Source organism: Pseudopodoces humilis, chromosome 14, assembly GCF_049639895.1.
Source record: "Pseudopodoces humilis isolate 2021_Gansu_Grassland_sample_001 chromosome 14, ASM4963989v1, whole genome shotgun sequence".
In the NCBI taxonomy this organism is placed as follows: domain Eukaryota; kingdom Metazoa; phylum Chordata; class Aves; order Passeriformes; family Paridae; genus Pseudopodoces; species Pseudopodoces humilis.
This window is the reverse complement of record NC_142213.1, coordinates 17,636,649-17,655,459: the sequence shown is the minus strand read 5'-3', so window position 1 is coordinate 17,655,459 and position 18,811 is coordinate 17,636,649. Positions and strand designations below refer to the sequence as shown.

At 40.6% G+C, this 18,811-nt stretch overlaps 1 protein-coding gene across 1 annotated transcript in view; it reads left to right on the top strand.

Annotated features, from left to right (window-relative positions):
- Positions 1-210: 210 nt before the first annotated feature.
- The window catches only part of SLC7A10 (solute carrier family 7 member 10), a 38,382-nt gene continuing 19,781 nt past the window's right edge, over positions 211-18,811 (top strand). The window contains exon 1 of the mRNA XM_005530115.2: positions 211-325. Within this exon, the coding sequence (XP_005530172.1) occupies positions 232-325 (94 nt within the window). The 5' untranslated portion in view covers positions 211-231. The remainder of the gene's footprint in view (positions 326-18,811) is intronic.

Below are 18,811 nucleotides of genomic sequence, written 5' to 3'. Positions count from 1 at the left end.
GAGAGCCCGAGCGCAGCGCTCGGCGTTCAGCCCTCCCCGCACGGCGGTGGCCCTGCTGTCCCTGCGGCTCCTGGGGACACCCCCGCGGGTGTCTGAGGGCGGCCCTCGGGCACGGCCACCGTGAGGGGTCCCCGTGCCCTCCGCCCCCGGCACGGCCGGCGCGGCGCCCCCGCCCGGCGGCCCGCGGGGCGCGCATGCGCGGGGCGACGGGGCAGAGCAGCGCGGGCAGCGATGGCCGGCGGGGAGCAGCGCGTGCCCGGCGCTCCCGAGCGGGTGGCGCTGAAGAAGGAGATCGGGCTGGTGAGCGCCTGTGCCATCATCATCGGTAAGGGCGCCGCGTCCCGCCGACAGCCCCTTCCCCTCTCTGCTGCCGGGGAGGGGCTCGGGACAGGCGGCGGTGTGGCGGTGCGCGGGCAGGTGTGCGCTGCCGGGCAGGTGACAGCGCGCTGTGGCACGGCTCGGCTCGGTGTAACACACGGTCTGTGCTGAGGTGCCACTTGGGGGGAGTCCCCTCTGCCCAGTCCTTCGGCTGAACGCAAAATCCTGAAGTTTCCTAAAGTCTTTTTCAGCCGGTGAGCTGTTGAGGCTTCTGCGGCGCTGACTTGTGTGGCTGAATGAGCTAGATCGGTTTATCTGCGCTCGGGGTTCTCAGCTCTCAGCCAGCTCGCAGCCTGGGCTGTCAGCGGCACTCTGAGATCCGTGTCCGGCCGCAGTTGGCAGCGGTGCTCTCTGTCCGCTCCCCGCTGCCATCGCTGCCCCCCGGTAGCGCCAGAACGGGAAACTGGGACAGGCAGGGCTCAGCCCTCGGGGTGCTCCATCACTGCGGGGCTGCACATGTGGGGACAAGCGTGGGCAAGGAGGATGTTATAATGCGTATTATATTATTGGCTTTTCGCAAATATTGAAATGAATGTTATATGTATAAGGTTAGAAAACTTTGTTGTATTAATATAGCTCCTTCTATTTCTGTTATTGATGAAACTTAGGAATAGTGGTATAATACATATATATGTTAGGCTATGACATGATATTAAAGCAAAAACTACTTTTGTTTATATAACCCAGAAACTGAAAAGATAGAAACTCCCCCTGCATTCTTAGATTATCTTATCCAGATGAAGACAGTGGTGACCAGTGTTCCAGGGGAGGAATTTATTGCACCTCTGTTATTGGAGAGTGTGAGACTGAATGGAGCTGAGAAGATTGATCTATTAGGGAGGGGGCAAGTTAAAACTAAACAAAGAAACATCTAAAACTTAAGAGAAATGTTTGAATTATGTATGAGAATTTATGAATATGTAATAGGGTTCTGTTTTTAAAGGACAATCCTTTGTTATTAAGGTGTGCTCTCGGCTGAATGCAGAGACACCCAGCCATATTTGTACATTTTACTTTACTTCTATCTCCTAATTTTCTTTCTATTAAACTTTCTAAGTTCTATATAAAAAATATGTGAACCTCATTTTTCACAGAGGATTTGCCCAGGTGAGTAAAAGCAGGCTGCACTAACCCAGTGAGCCTCAAAGACCCAGCTGTTACCACTGAGACCTGTGGACAAGACTGGCAGTGACATTTGTGTCAAGGTCCAGCACAGAGAGGTAACAACGGGCACAGCAGGATCTGCCACATCCATGGGAATACACTGCTCAGTAGCAGAATTGGCTGGGACACCCCAATGTGTCTCTGTGATTGATGTCACCAAGCTTGAGGAAGAGGACTTCACTGCATGCTTCCTATAGGTGGTCACAATGCCCTACTGCAATTTTATGCTCTTAGTCGTGTATGCCTTTATTTCTGATGGCTGTTATATGAAAGGAAAATATTTCAGTCCATTCCCATAGTGAAACACTAAAATCTGTATCTGCAGTTTGTGGGACAATGTCTTCTACATATAAAAGATACCTTTATTTTGAATTCCTCAGCGTATTTAAGGGGGAAAATCTAGCTTCTGGATCTCAGTGGAGCACAGATGACCTTGTGTTAGAGTGAAGAATTGAGTGCTGCACATTGCTGTAGGTAAGGCACTTCCAGGGTTAGGTATTCCCCAAGTTGCTATTGGCCATAGGGAAGATTTATGGCATCAGTATCATTTGTTAGGTATTAGAGAATGGTATCTTGAGACTGCTACCCTTTTCTCTCAGTCAACCTTTCATCAACCTTATTTGCAAGATCTTACAAGCAGAATTCATATATGTCATGCCTGTCCAAAATAAATCTTGTGAAATAGCGTCTCATCTAATCAAGGATATGTGAGCAGGGAAAAAGCACCGATATTTATGATAAACTGTAGTATTCTCAAGTGCTTTAATTATTAGAGAAGGTTATCTGCTTTGCCACGTAAAGCCTAAAAATGCTTCTGCAAATTCCCCCCTGTTTTCATAGAAGACATTTGAAACACAGCCATAGGATCCTATTTTTAAGTTTAATTTGTTTATGTGCAGATGCATGAAATTACATCACGTATCAAAGTTTTCTGTAACAAAGTGGTATGTAGTAGGAATATAATCTAGCTTTGTTCTGGTTTAGCTGACTGTTCTACAATTCTAATCAGCTACAGGATGGATATAGAGAATTATAATCTTCTAGTAATTAAGAGGAAACATGAGGGAGTATTTGAAAAATACTGTAAATATGAGTTTAGAAGTATGTGATTAATAAATTTGTGGTTGCCTTCTGTACTCTAATTCTGCTTGTTTAAAATAAGGCATTATATGAGTTGCAGAGCTGAGGAGTCGGATTGTGCTAGGGAGCTAACACAGAAAGCAAGGGCATGAAGTGAAAGGGAAGCCTTGGGGGTGGGAGCACCTTGGTCACCATTATACCCTATTTGAGAGTATTGCAATAATGGCAGGATCTCTCCTTATTTTGTAGTCTGTTAGCATTCCATCACAGTTGCAACCAAGAGAATAAAAACAACCTCTGCAGGTACATCACCTCATCCAGGTTAAACATGCTGTGCCTCTGGCTGTTAGAGAGCTAAGGAGGGGCTCATACTGGCTCAGGGAGCAGGGAGGGCACAGACAGACTGGATCTTGCCAGTTGTCCTGAAGCTCCCATATCCTGTGCTAATTCCCTGGAAAACAGGTCTTCCTTCTCAATCTTCTTGCCATGTTTTGAATTGTAGGGCAATTTTCTTACTGCTTTTACAACTCAGGTATTCATCAACACAATAAATTGCTATGCTGTCTTAATGCGCTCACAAAACTCATCCTTTCGAATTTTTAGCCTCCTTTTATAGAGGTCTGAAAGGTTTTGCCATAAGAAATACCAGTTCATCTAACTATGAAAAGCTATGCAGAAAAAAAACCCATCAGGAATATGTCTTTCATATATCTACCCCACAGAACAGTCTCCTGATCTTTTCCAGCAGCCTAGCTTTCTTACAACATAAGTCTATCCTTCATTACTTCTTTATATTTTTTTAATTTGTTTACAAACAAGCCTGATTAGAGAAGAAGGCTATTTCCAACATTTATTTCACACTGTGGCACAAGACAGCTCTTGTGAGTATCCTAATGTGAATGCAAGTACTAAGTACAAAACCTTTTAACTCTAAAAAGAGACTGGTAGTTAATGACTGTAAAACTGAACAGTATTTAGTAGTAGTAACAAATCTTCCTGGCAATTCATCTCTCTCACAGAAAGAGCACTTTTGGAAAGTGCCTGAGACATGCTGTAGAAGCACCCAAACTGCTCTGTCTCAAATGTGGTTACATGTAGTGAAAACAAATCTCTCATGGGCTCCAGACATTAATAATCTAATGCACTCAAGTGCAGTGCAAATCAAGCTTGTCAATACTTAGGTGAAGTGATACAGCTTAAAAAGTAGTGACATACATGTATTATTGTCTCCTAGATAATAACTTATAGATAGTTGTATATAATTGTTTGAAATCCATACTAGATTTTGTTTAGCAGGAACAGAAATCAATGCTGTATTTAATTGAACAGTTATTTTATGTACATACACAAAGCTGGCTTTACATCTCATTTGTAGAACTGTGTATGTAATTAAGATTATTGCATGTGTATTTTCTTTGAGCATAGACATCTTAGCTATATAGTGCCTTCCTTAGAGTTTTGCCTGTGTAGATAAAAAGCTAAGTAAGAAGTTCCATGACTTGTCTCTGTGTAATTTCTACCACATTCCATAGTTCATTTGAAAAGTACTAGAACTGGAAAGTACAGACTGATTAATGTCTGATACCAGCCTGGTTCTTTGGGTCTGAATAACAAAATTCACCATTCTTACATTAGAAATGTATGTTTAACTGCATACACAAATTGCATATATAACATATGTATAAAGGGTTGTTTGACTGTTTAATACAGATCAAGTAACATTATATAAAACAAACAGTTAAACATCTCTTAAAACCTTAATTTATGTGGTTGTAAAACTGCACGAAAGTAGCCACAGGGTCATACTAGCATTATGACAAAATCTGTTGTATACCCCTGAATGATTTAATATCAGATTATATCAGACCCACTAGAAGACTTACAAATTCAACTACCATAAAATATGTCAGCTAAAACTAAATACATCTCCTTATTTTGCTGAGCACAGGCAGGCAAGTTATCTGCATCAGCTGACTTTGGCACTGCTTAAAAAATGCTTGCAGTGCTTACTCTACTCACACACGAATTTGATGTGAGATCCCTTATAAACTGATTCAGGTCCAATGATTGTAACAAATCTATGTTCAGCTCACCAGTGAGCAATATGTTCAGTTTTTGCTAGCTCTGAAAGTAACTTTCTGCAGTTTATTTATCTGTCCACACTGCCCAGACAGCAGCACATGCTTACTTTCATCCATAGCTGACATCTCTCAGCCAGCCAGTGGATGGTCTCAGCAGAATGCCTACTGGAAAGCCTCCTTCCATCAGAGATGCTTCCTTAGTCCTGGTATGTAGTGCAGTTTACTGCCCAGACCATGATAATCCATCAAGGGAACAACTGAGTTGCCTTGGTTGTCATTATATCTGCCTGTCATCGTATTTACACACAAATAATTGCATATGCATATACATGGAAGTTCTTATTTGCATAAATATCACTTCCAAGTGCAGCACTCCAGTGTGATTTTTCTTCCTTGTCAAAAAAACAACATTTAAAACAAGTAACAAAAAAACATTTGCCAGCCTGTCAATTAGCTGTCTCCTTACAATGCCTCTTGCCATTTTAACATCCCTTAAAATCCCACAGATCATTGTTATTAGCAGAAACCTAGTCCAGGATCCAGCAAGCTGCTACCTTAACACTGGGGAAAGAGAACACATGAAATGGGAATAGCCTTCACATTCCTCTTTTCCAGGTGGAAATGGATAGGTATTAATGCACAATGCTTGCTGTATCCTCTCTGGTAATGTTCCATGTGCCACCACTGCTTTTAAGTGGACTGAGTTTTGGTCATTGAATCAGATCCATCTGTTAATAAAGTTACATAGCAAATCATTAGGAGATCATTCCTAGTCAGACCCAATGGACTTCACTGGAAGTTTACAGTCCAGGTTACAGGACTGCAGCAGAAAGATGTATGAAAAAAACAGCAGAAAACCACCACCCACATCACTGGATGATTTTTCCTGATTTCTGTGATCCTGCCTGGACTCACAGAAGACAGTGCGGTTACAGCAAGAATTTTCTCCCTCTCTCAATCCGTGTGAGAGCATTTCACTTTTATAGCTAACTGAAGTTTCAGAACACACTTTTGTTTGGTGACTTGTGAGAGTAATACAGATTACACTTCAGTGGTTCTCTCTCTCCAAAAAAAAAAGCTTCTAAACACTTTAAAAAGGAGTCAGCCTTCCTTATCTGTTACACATCTTGCTAATATTTTGAGCATTTAGGTCCACATGGCACTTACTGATGTAACACACAAAGTATTTACAAATGCACAGCTGTTTGTTTGGGTTTTTTTAGAGTGATAGTTCAGGATCTAGCTCTGGACTGTACAGGACTGTAATTCAGTATGTTGTCCTCTCATAAATGCAAATTACGGTTTAGTAAAGTCAGCAGTCAATCTTTGTTCAAGATAAATGGCACATGTACCTTACTAGTGAGAAACCACACATTTTTGAGGGACCTGTGAATGTTTTTTCCATGTAGCCCAGAGGCTTAGGCTCAGATTCAAAACTACTGAAAATTGCATGTGCAAGTTCCATATGTACTTTTAAGCTGATAAGTATCCATAATTTGTTATGGTACCCAATAGGAATAAAGGTTCATACTACTGAGAGAGATCTAATCCTGCATTTGGAAAAAAAGAAAGCTAGAGGTCACAGAATCACAGGAATCATCAGGATGGAGGAGACCTTCAAGATCATCGAGTCCAACCCAGCCCTAACACCACAACTAGACCATGGCACTGAGTGCCACATCCAGTCCTTTTTTAAACATCCAGGGATGGTGACTCCACGACTGTCTGTTTCTTGCAAGTTTCTTGCATTTTGGCATGATCTTTTAGGGGTGATACCATGTTCCCACATTCTTCAAGATTGTAACAACATACGGTTCTCCTTCAGAATTGTTTGGGGTAGCCTTTCGCTTGAGTGTAGGGAGCTGAAAACAAGCTGCAGCTTCACTTGAAAGTAAAAGCCATGGCAAAGTTCAAATTAAGCTTGGTAAAAATTCGGGGAGATTCTGCAGCTTCTCTGGGCTAGCAGCTTACCTCTGAGACTAAACTTACTTACAGAGGAAGTCTAAAAAGGAGCTGTAATTAGAAATTCCTGGCATAGGAGTGGAGGATGGGAAAGAGCCTTAAAAGCCTTAACTTTATATTTGCCTTTACTGAATATTTCTGGGGAAAGAAAAGGGTTTTATTTGTCTACAGATGTGCCTTTCTGCTGCAGTCTGTATCAAGGAGAATGCAGCATGTCAAGTCCCACATGTACAATATGAAGAGGAAAAAAAAAATCAAAAGAAGCAGCTACATTTGTACTTTTCTGCAACAATTGCCACACAGAATTCTGTTTCCAGGTCATTAGCTATCAAGTATTCCTTGATTGATGGTTTTGGTTTGAGTGGGTTTAGTTTGGGTGAGTTTTGCTAGTTTTGGGGGGTTTTTACCTTCCTGCTTTCTAAAACAAGTAGAAGATTCTGGGTGAGACGCAGTGACTGATCACAAGGCTGGAGTGATGAGCTCTGTGCAATGAGTGCCAGTAGCTCAGATACCCTGCAACACAAACTCCTTCCTCGACAGATGAACTAACAAAGGTAGCATCCTTTGGGAAGTGTCTCACTCCTGATCTGGCAGTACAGTGCCTGCTTTCAGCAGTGCCATAAATCTCCACTCGTGTTCCCTTTTCCTGTGCCTTGCAGCTCATTTCCTTCTAGCATAATGTAGCCTTTTCTGTTGAGAAAGTCTGTTCTGCTTTGGCAGGCTCACAACAAGCAGAAATGGTTTGGTGGAGGTTTAGCTTTTTTTTTTTTGCAGCTTTTCATGTGCCAAACTTTTCCTTTTGAGACCCTGTTTTTTGTTGTACTGTGGGGGGGAGTTTCTACTAGCCACCACACTTTTTTTTGTCATCTTAATTGCAGCATGATAAAATGAGAAGGCATTTGTCAGTGCTGAAGTGTCCCAAATAAAAAACATCCTAACAGTGTTGTGTTATTCTGCTGGTCCTTAAAAATCCAGAAGTCTCCCAAAGAGTTCTTTAGCAGATGTTCCATGGCATAGAGAAGGGAGCCAGCAATCCAACATTGACTGAGCACCTCAACACCCTAATTCTTTTTTAAATGCTTGTATCCTTCTCTGTATAGTGAGAAAGCATAGAGAATATGCAAGCCCTATTGTCATGCAGAGGAAAGACATGTATAGTGGTAAATACATTTATTCATGTCAGCCTCCACAAAATCTCTTTATGCAGTATTAGTTTATTCTCCTAATGTTTTTTTCTGGCACTGGCCTTTGCAAGTCAGGAGTGAAAAGCAACATTTGAAGAGTGATTTTCTTCAGGTTGTTCCCATCTTCAGGAACTTGTAGATGCTGTTTTTCTGATTTCAGGGTAATGTACAAACACATCTAGTGTGAGGGTGAGCTGTTTAAATTCTTGCTCCTAGACATGGTTCATCATCTCTTTTGGGCAATAGAGACAAATTCCACTGGATCTCAAAGCTAGAAAAGTGGCGAGTGTTTAAGCCTGAGGAATTTCTGTATCATTGAGTAATGGAATAACCCTCAGAGCTGAATTGTTCTGATTCATTTAACACTTTCTTTAGAATAGTACCAAAACTTACAGAAAACTAAAATCTTTTTGCATCTGAAAATCAAATCAATTTTTTTTTTATCTGATCCTTAAATAATGGTGTAATCACACTTCAGATGTGGGACTAAAATATCAATAATGTAAAACATACCATTCAAAATCAGTAAAACTTTAGAAAGGTTACTTCTAACTCCAAGAAATAGGTCAGTGATCTGGATGAGTGGCTTTTCTACTGTGAAAAACAATAGCTCTTTCATCAGTTATATGAAGCTGCTTAATCTAGATCAGGCAAAACATCTTAATATAGTATACCACAAAAAAATACGTTTGTACAATATAAGGGCCTTATTTACATTCACAAATACCAGGAGAAATCAAGTGAAGGAAGAATCTCATTGAATACACTGGGTCAGAGAGCTAAAATCCACAATAGTAATGTGATCTGTGGCAATGAAATGTCACAAGGCTGCCCATCACAAAATTTCTAATTCCCATGTAGCACTGGTCAACACACAGGCACATTAATTACTGGACATGAACCCTGGGTTAGAAAATCGTGCAGGAATGAGCAGTTGGTATAAAAAGGTGCTCTCTTACAGAGATGCTTCCAGACAGTGGAGGACAAAAGTTGAGGTCTGAATATTGAAACCTTCTCTGTAACACAGGGAGTTCTGTGAAAAGGCACTTGTGGACACGTGCATGACATTATAAGCTACAGGTCTGACAAGAAAAAACATCCTTACTTGGCTAGTCTCCAAGGTCCTCAGTGTTTTCCATCTTTTTGCTGTTAAATTGTGCAACCATCCTGAGAGAAGGAGAAAAACTATTAACAGGTGCCATATTATGGTTTTTCATAGTTCTGTGCTGTGAGATTGCTCCTGGTCAGGCACCACAAAGAAGGCTGATGATTCCACAAGAGTGTTTCTTTCCTCCCTGCCCACCTGTGCCTTGGAAAGGATCAATATGTGTTTCTCCATAAACCTGAAGATAATGTCTGCCAAGGAATGAGGACTTACAGCTTTAAAGTGTGTGCTTTTATATCGTAAAAATTCATCCTTTTGTACAAAACACACAAGGGATCATTTTTTCATAGGGAGTTGCAAGGAAAGGACTGACAAGAATGAAAATGTGGGGTTGAGTTCCTTGTCTGGATTATTTCAAAATTCTTTAGCAGATCTCCTAAGAGCTTAATAGGACAGGATTTACTTGTTTGTTTTAAGAGAGGTCACCTCAGACTATATTTCATTTCGATTTCCCCATGGCTTATTTTATTCTCTGCCCAGATTTTGTCCTGTTTTGATAGCAGACTTATTCTTTGGTATCTAGGGTTTCAAGTCTTGTTTTATCACTAATTTAAAACAACACAGACAGTTCTGATGTCCTGAAGGGGATAAGAAATTGTATCAGAAGTGTCATTCTAGGTCCATAAATACAGATTTCTTTTTTCTGATACTTTTAAATACAGTCTGAAAACTTGAAAAGCCATACATTTTGGAAACATAAACAAGTCTTTTTATAAGAGTCTTGAAAATAGTAATAGCCTTAGTTAGTACAAAAGTGCAGAGAGTATCCAAGCTTGTTAAGCTTCCAAACACTGTACTTTGACTCAAGTAAATTTAAAAATAGCTGAATCAGTATTTTAAAGAATAAAGGAAAGAAGTGTTTGATTCTGGTGGTGTCCTCACATGCCTAGCCTTCAGCTTGAAAGGGATTTCCATGTGTGATAGAATTAAAATATTTGTCATTAAAAAAAAAGCTGATGAAAAAGCTGACAAATCACATTTTTTGTACTCCTGCTAGTAGATCTTGTTGCAATTAAGCCATTTCTTATGGTAAACTCTGCCAGAAACCAGTGGGACACAATGTCTCCATGTTTTTTGGTTGTGGACAGGGCCAGTTCCCTAGCAACACAGTAAGATTTAAGCAGACTATTACAAAAGGTGCCCAATCCTGTACATATTACAAGTGCATACAGAAGGAGTAGCTCTCCTTCACATGCTTGTGCTCCTGACAGAAAATTAAAGACCCTTTTCTTAACTGGTCCCAAGTCCCTCAAATCCTGCTGAAGGCAACAAGAGTGGAGGACTTCATTGCCTCATAGGATCAGGCTTTAAATGAAATTAAAGCAGCTAGGTGCAAAGCACACAAATCCTTTATTGCCCCCATACCTGAGCGAGGTTGGCAGTCACAGTTGAGAATGAACTTGGTGTGTTCAGCTTGCACAGCAAGTGTAATCTGTTCTCATTAATTGAAGTTACAGGGGCCAGTCCCACTCGCTCATTTTACCACAACTCTAAAAATGAACACATTTGTCATTGCCCAAACAGGGGACAGGAGCAGCATCCTGGCTGCTCTTTGCAGCAGGTGGGGATCATCCTCTATATTTCAGACAGGGAAAGGGGCACACAAAGGCCAAAAGGAGCAAATTTACATTTAGCCATCAACTCACAGAACCTCCCTGAAGACAGGTCTGTGAGTATTTCATCTGGTGAAACCCCTTTGTTTCCCTGTGAAGCCTTCCAAAACAGTCTGAGGAATTCTTGGCTGAGATTTAGCAGCTCAGAAGCACTAGAACTGCAAAACCACAAACCAAGGAGGAGATTTCTGTACAGTGACATTTGTAAAGAGCGTGCTTCAAACATAAGTCTGTTACTTTAAGAAATTAGGGAAGAAGAAAACAAGACAGATCTCCAGTCTCTTGAAAAACTAGAACAGAAAGTGTGGATTATAACCAGGGTCCTATACACCGTGATGGCAGGGGTGTTCAAGTCTGTGTTAATGTCTGTTTTACAGGATTAGCTGATTTAATTTCATGTTTCTCTGTACTTTTTTCTATGAACAAGTGTTTCTATTTGGCAGCAGGTGAGACATCTTTTTGATGAATTTTTTTATATAGCTGGTCAACTGCTCAGATAAACCTGGTATATAAAGACATCAGTGAGCATCATGAAATCTCATAATTCTGAAGATTCATTTCAAAAGATAGTTGTTATATGTGTAAATACTAGATTCATACATGCATAAGAATATCATATAGCAATACTGAAAACTCTGGAACATATTAGAGCAGGTCCTTAAATTCACAGATCATAGATATTTAAGAACTGCAAGAAAAGCTGCTATTTCTTTTGTAAATCCAGGAATTTCTAGTTCTCTTCAGTAAAATTGTCTAAACATGTTCTTTAAAATAAATTATATAGTTAAAAATAAAGTCAAGATACAAGTCAGCACTGGTTCTAAATACATGAGGACTGCACACAGCATCATAAGTGGTGTCTGTCAAAGTGTATACTGAGCTGATAAGTGTTTGTAAATCTCATTTAAACTCAGGCTGAGCTGTTTACCAAAGTGCACTTTGAGTTAAGTGCAAGTTTGAAGTCAGATATCATTGTACACACTCCAGTTAGCATAAATACCTTTTTTTTTTGCTTTTAAATACCATCTCAGTTCACTGACCATAGCCTATCTCTGTATTCTTTGATAAAACAGAGATAAAGCCACTGAGAGGTGTAAATGAGAGATGTAAATGATGAGATTACCATGCTAAGAGGTAAAACTAACTACACAGAATATGCTATCACAGATTTACAGCCAGAAAAATGTAAACTTGAGAGACTGAATGATTTCTGTTCAAGGAGGTGTGAAACCTGCAATAACCCCAAGCTTTGCTAAGAAGTTCATGTTTACATCTGCATCCAAAATAAGGCTGTGTAAGATCCTAAGCAATGGCAGTAGACCTTATAGGAGATTCTAAATCCATCTTTCTTCTCAATAACCTGAATTATAACACAACAGTTGATGTATTTGGATGATTTGTTACTGCCATTTTCATATAGCGTTGTTTAAAATATGTATTGCCAGGAATTTCAATTCAGGAAGGCACTTTGAACATTTTAGCTTTTCAGAGTAATATTGAAAAATAAGTTTTACCTTAAAAGTTTAGCATACTGATGTTCCCATTATACCCCTTCAGAAATCAAGGATTAAGTGATGCCTAATTTAGAGATGCTCTTAATGAGTCCCAAGTTTGCAGAAGCTGTGTAAGCACAGTCAAAAATCCACCAACTAGCCTGAGTCTGAGGACACTTTTGCAGGGCACATCTTTGTGGGATCAGAGCAGAAGGCATAAAACCCAGTAATTTGAGAGAAAATCAGAGGCAAGAGTGGGAAGTAGGTTTTGCTTTATTTGCAATTGAGCAATCAAGCTTAAGCTGTGTCTTTTCTCCAGACCTGCTCATTCCTGTAACACTGCTCTGTAAGTCCCCACACTGTCCCTTGGCTGGTGCAGAGCAGACGTGGGGTTTTGGTAGCCACAGCTGAGGGTTGCAAGGACACCAATACATGCAAACAAAGTTCTCAATTTGCAAGAAGGAACATTTTTCACAGCAAAAAGCTGCAGAGATGCTGCTGTGTGAGGTAAACAGGGAGTGTGGAGTAGTGTGGGGTCAGAGAGATGTGCCAACTTCCAGGCTGGTTTCTTCTGCTAGAGCCTAGACTTGTCTAACAAAAGAAATCCTTCTGTGTGCTGTGTAACTCTCAAAATTGCATACTGAGGTTTTATTTAATCTTTGTGATTTGGGTAATGACACATCCATGAGGACTGACAGCTTTCAGGGATGGACAGCAAGAGGCTTTTCCACTGGGCAGCGGCTGCTGATGAATTTTCCAGACTGAATAATCTGTTCACCACGATCAGTCACAATGAGCAAAAAGAATAGAATTAGGGGGAGAAAAAAGCAAAAAAATCCAGCATTTTCCATAAAACAAATTATGCTTCAAAGATGGTGCAGGGGTCATTGGCATGAGTAGGGCTGAAGAGTGTGGTGCTAAAAAGCTGTATCTGTCATATTGTCCTTGTCTGAGCCACAGCACTCCCCAACACAGCTGAACTCTTTGGCTGTTTTTATAGCTGAGTTGGTGAGCTTTACTGCAACATTTTGTAGCTGCTTTTCTTCTTGGTAAATACTGAAAATCATTTCAGGTGTGGAGCACTCCCAGAGATGTGGCTGTCACTTGTGGGATTTCTCAGCCGAGGGACAAACATTAAATCAGCTGAATGGGCTGGCATCTGCCCTCTAAGCCCCTACAGTAAGGAGCCATCTCCACTATCAGTGCTTTCCTTAAAATCAGAATTTATCAGTTAGTAATCAGTCACACAGTGTCCTAGAGAGGACCCCCATGTCCTCCAGCATGCTTGCAGGGCAGAGCTTTACACACTGCCCATTTCTGCTTCAGGGCATTTAACAACACATTTCTGCCTTTTGCAGGTAAAATTCCAAGTCAAGATACTGAGATCTAGAGAGCACAGAAACAAGATGTTGGGCAGATAACAAAGAGCACAGAAACAAGATTTTGGGCAGATAACAAGGGCCAAAACAACATAAAGCTGCACTGTTTATAGAGAGCAGTCAGTGTGCAGTGCTGCACTTTCTTACTAGGGCAGTCCAGGCATTTTAGGAACATCACAGAGGTTTCCTCCACATCCCTCTCACATCATCAAGGTAGGTTTGGCATTCAGTTTCTCTTTGAAAATTAGTAGGATGGTTGAAGCCTTCTCTCCTTTGCTTCAAGTGTCACAATAGCTGCTTTATGGGCTGAGGTCCCACAGTCAGGGGGCAAGTGAGTCTCTTCCCCAGAGACCCATGTACCAGTGCCAGTGGGGATGCAGTGGGATCCACCAAAAAGGACTGTTCTGCAGCTGTCTGTGGGCTTCCCTCATCCTTACTGGGCAGCACTGCCCTGTCACACACCCTGCTCAAGGCCCCTGGTGTCAAGGAGTAAGGCAGAAGAGGAAGGTGCAGTGTGGAGCTCAGCAAAAGCAGCAGGGTGTAATCCCCTCCTGGACACAGCTGTGCTGCTGCACAGGCTGCTCAGAGTGCAGCAGCACGTGGAGAATATCCCACTGAAAATGTCACCTAGTCCCTGGGAAAAGGCTTTTCCTGATATTTCTGCCTTATCGTTGCAGCACACAGAGAAGGGCAAGGGAGGCTGAGGTTTCCTCTTCATGGTAATGAAATGCAGCCCACATATCCCAACGCTGGCAAGAGAAGAGGAGAACAAGTCAGAAGTTAAGGAAGTAGAGAAGTCAGACCAAGTACAGGAGTCAGAACAGAGGAGCAGGAAAATAAAGCAGTGGACTGTGTGCCTGAAAAGAGGAGACAGAGCTTGCAGCCTGTGAAAGGATTAGCAAAATAAAAGGAGTTTCAGTTTAGAACAAAAACAAAATCCTATCATACAGACTTTAACTTCTTCTTTGAAATAAACACACTGTAACAATGTTACTCAAATAAAACTGAATAAAACAATGTACTAGCAGACATCTGTCATCTTTATTATTTCACATGCTCCTAAGAGGCTTGATCCCTAGCACCTCCTGGCCATTTATCTGCCTTGGTGCAGACCTGTCCTCTGCACACATCACCAAAATGTTTGGTCTCCAGCAGCTCAGGACTGGCACTGACTGATAGGGACAACCAGGTTTCCTTCTTAGTTAGACCCTGCAATTTTGGACAAAAGGATTTGTAAATTCATCTGTCGCACCTAGTGTATGCCCACATACATACTCAGGAGAGCATGATGCCTGCAGGCCAGAGAACTGGATCAGAGGTTCCAGTGCTGGCTTTGCTTATTGGAACATTTGCATTTGACTCAAGTACTGTAATGAGAATATCACCACATCATATCTCCTTTAGTGAGGTCTTTATGGTACAGATGTGACCTTCCTACAAGTAGTCAACACATGCCAAAGGAACCTCCTTTGAATGCTGTTGAAGCAGCAGATTATTTTGTGAACAACATGTTACCAAAACAGAGGCTTAAAAGCTTTCTTGATGATGTTTCTCTTGGTTAACCTGCTCCTGTAGAAGAAAAGTAATTGACAAATTATGACTAATTTTACAAAAAGGTAGAAATTTTAAACCACCACGTTTTGGGGGGGATTTAAACTGTTGGTTACTTTGGCAGAGGTTGGATTACGAGTAGCCTGAGCATGGTCAGGCTCCTGTGGCCAGCAGCTGGCTTCAGCTGAACAGCAAAGCCCTGCAGTCCCATAAATGTGTCTTGCAGGATTAGAGTACTGCTGTCCTTTAAGTGCCTTCCACTACTGGTGGGAAGGGAATCCAAACAAACCATCATTAAGCAGTTTATATACCTTAAGCCAGAGCCAAATGTGCAGTTTACTACTTGTAAAGAACTATTCAAATGGCCCCAGGTACACTGGAGATCCTGTGAAGACTGAGGCTAGCACAAATCTGCCTTGATTGCTCTTCTCTAGATTGTGATTTTTTCATCTAATTGCAACACAGTTGCCTGACACATTCCCAAAATCACAACAGTGCATCTGGCATGTACAGGTTGTATCCACTTGCTAGTTTTATCAGTTTAATAAGTCTTATATTGCCTTAAAATAAAGACAAGAAGGCAGAGGTTTTTCTCTCTGTGGGGAAAGATATGTGCCATCATCCTGCAGACTGCTTGATTACTGGGGAGAGCAACAAACCAAAAATTTGGCACCCACAGTAACATTAACTAAAATTCAGGATAAGACTGATATTCCATCCTCGCCACAGCTCTTCAGGTTCACCAGATAACAAATATTTCCAGCCCATTTCCCACTGCATGGGCAAGTCTGCTTTTTCCCTGTCCTTTGTGCAGCTGGGCAGGGCACAGCTACTGATTTGTAATATATAGAAATTTAAACTATTTACAGATCTCCACAGTACCTCGTGCAATAGCAAAATCTAACCCTTATCAGTGGAACAGACTGTTGTAAGGCTGCATCAGGTATTACTAGTGAAATTACACCTGAAATATTTACTTTCCTTAACTCAGTTTTCTATCCGTGCCTTCATTGTTAGAAAACTTTGGTTCTTCAAGTCCTCATGGACTACACCTGCCTATTAGTGCTCAGAAGGCAAATAATCTTCTTTATACATCTATCAGAAGTTAAGGAAAACACTTTTGTTAGTATTTGAAGCAGCCTTATTTTTAAAATCGCTAAAGTTGTGTGTAGTATAATCAGATTATAAATTCTTAACACAGTAAAATCCAGTTGGAATGCTGGAATAGCAGTTTATAATGGCTGGTCATGTTCTTGCTTGCTAGGAATTTTAACATAAATATTTGAAGTCAGATTTTAAGTTTGTTTAATTTTGTTAAATACTAATCCCTGTAGACATTAAATTATCACTGTTATTTTTACAGCCATTTTTGAGGGTTTTTTCCTGCAAGCATATTAGCTGAGCAGCCATAATTCATTTTCTGCTGATACAGAAGTTCCATTTTTTCACTTGCATATGAAGTTAAATGGCTGTTACTTTAATGCCAGGCTTTATAGATCCTGTTATTCTTCATCTGTTTTTCATTAAGAGTTTTCTGAATGCTATTTAAAAGCAAAAAACTCCAGGAAATTGCATTAAATACCTTAACTGCCACATAGCCTAAATTCACATTTGATTAGAGGTTAAAAAAATGCACTTGAAGTGTTTGATAGTTTTAATTCTGTTGAGCCCCTACAGCCTAGTAATTTTTTGGACCTATTTCCTTGATTCAGAATTTCATTTAGTCTTTGTATTTTAATAGGGGAGGAGGGGACACTTCTGATCTCTTGAGCTTGAGCTGAGCCAGGGCAGGAGAGCAGCAAGTTTATTTACTGTGAATAAACAAGAGTCATTGGGACTGTCTGTGCTGCCATGAAATTTCCAGTTTGCACCAAAATTATGAGCTGTGCATTTTACCTCTTGACTGGTTTTGTAGCTGTGTGATGCCCTGAGTTCACAAACAGGCAGTGGCAGTCACTGGTCACTAATGTCCTCAGTTGGGAGTTTTTAACACCTGGGAGCCAATTAACTGGCAATTAGCTGCACCAGAAGCTTCATTTAGAGATTTCTGCTAAATACATACATAAAAAACTATCCATGATGAGTTACATTATCACCATTATTGACATAACCCACCTCATATTTAATTTGGATTTAAACAGTTTGCAAAGCACAGTTCCTTTTGATTAAGCTTTTTGTTGCTGTTGCCAAACAGGATTCTCAATTCTTTACAATATTTAGTACTGAAAATAAGATATATTTATTTATAATTCCTAGGCAGGATGCAAAGCTTCAGCATTTGTTTATAAGAGAACTTTTTAAAGCAATGGCACAGACTGTCATCCTGTTGGCCTGAGCAATGTCTACCTCGAGTTGTGAGAGAATGGGAGAACTTTTTGATTATTATTCTATTCTCAGTGAAAACTGCCTGTATCTGCTGTTGGGAATAAAATATACCAATACCAATTGTTTTTTTAGCAATGCTGCCTGCCATAATCCTTCACTGAACAACTGGTCACAAACTGATTTATCTTGACTGTGGCCAAAAATAAAGGCACGGAATTTCTTTGTTGTTAATACTTTGTAGGGGAAAGAGCTGCTTAGACAAATTACTGATCCATTCAGAATTTCAGATGTACAACAGATCTTTAAAGAAATGTGCATGCAATAAAAAGGCATGAGTGATACTTTCCTTTGCTAACTATACAGGAAATTGCTTGGTTTTATCCAAGCAAGACCAAATATGGTCTCTACATACAGTAAATCCCTTCTTACAGAACTGATGGATACTTTCAACAGGCTGCAAGATCCATTATTTTTATAGTCTGTGTGGACTGTGTGCTGCAGATAAATACGAGATTTGACATTTTCTTCACAGAAAAATGTTTGGGACCCATTTCCACTAATTCAGAGGCGGAGCAGGGCTGATAGGAGAGGCTGGACCCATTTCACACCCAGGTTGCAGCAGCTGGTTTGGGTTCCCAACCCAGGACCCAGCAAGTTTGGCCACTTGGGCTGAGCATGCAGCTCACAGAGGACAGGCTGGGCTCCTCATCTGCAACTCTGAGCTGGAAACAGCCAGAACTTTGTTTAGGGAAAATACAACTATCTGAAGGAGCAGGACAAGGACCAGACAGCCTTCTGAATGGTTCTTCCATGTAAACATTCTACTAATTTTACTACCAGCACTGCTGGATGTGTTACTTGACTGGAGAGATAAAAAGACACAGACTATTCTTAATTTATTTATTTTTTTATTCCACTTCCCTCATTTCCTGTTTTTCTAGGATGTGGAAATTGCTCTCAACATTGTCTAAAGAAAACAAAAATAATCATGACACTGGATAAGATCTCAGAAGTGATATATATATATTTCAGGATATTTTGCTTGCCTTCTGACTCATAAGAGTTAGTAACATAATTTTTAAACAAAAGCTGAAGTTGTCATGGTATTTTTATACCAACTATTCTATTTTATTGTGAAAAAGAAAAAAAAAAGGCAGCAAACACCAAGAAACAAGAGATGACAAAATATCATGCTAGGTATGGGAAAGAATGCATATTGTATTTTCTCACCTCTAAAGCAGCTCACCAAATTCCTTCCAGTTCCTGCTGGCCAAGACCTCCTGAAAACTGCTTCTCATCAGGCAGTTTCTGAAATCTTATTTTCTGGAGCATTTCAGTATCTCCACCATACCTATTTTTAAACATGTCCTACGCCAAGTGAAGTGAAGGTACTTTTTGGGCACATTTACCACATTGATGGCAGATTTTCATAAGAA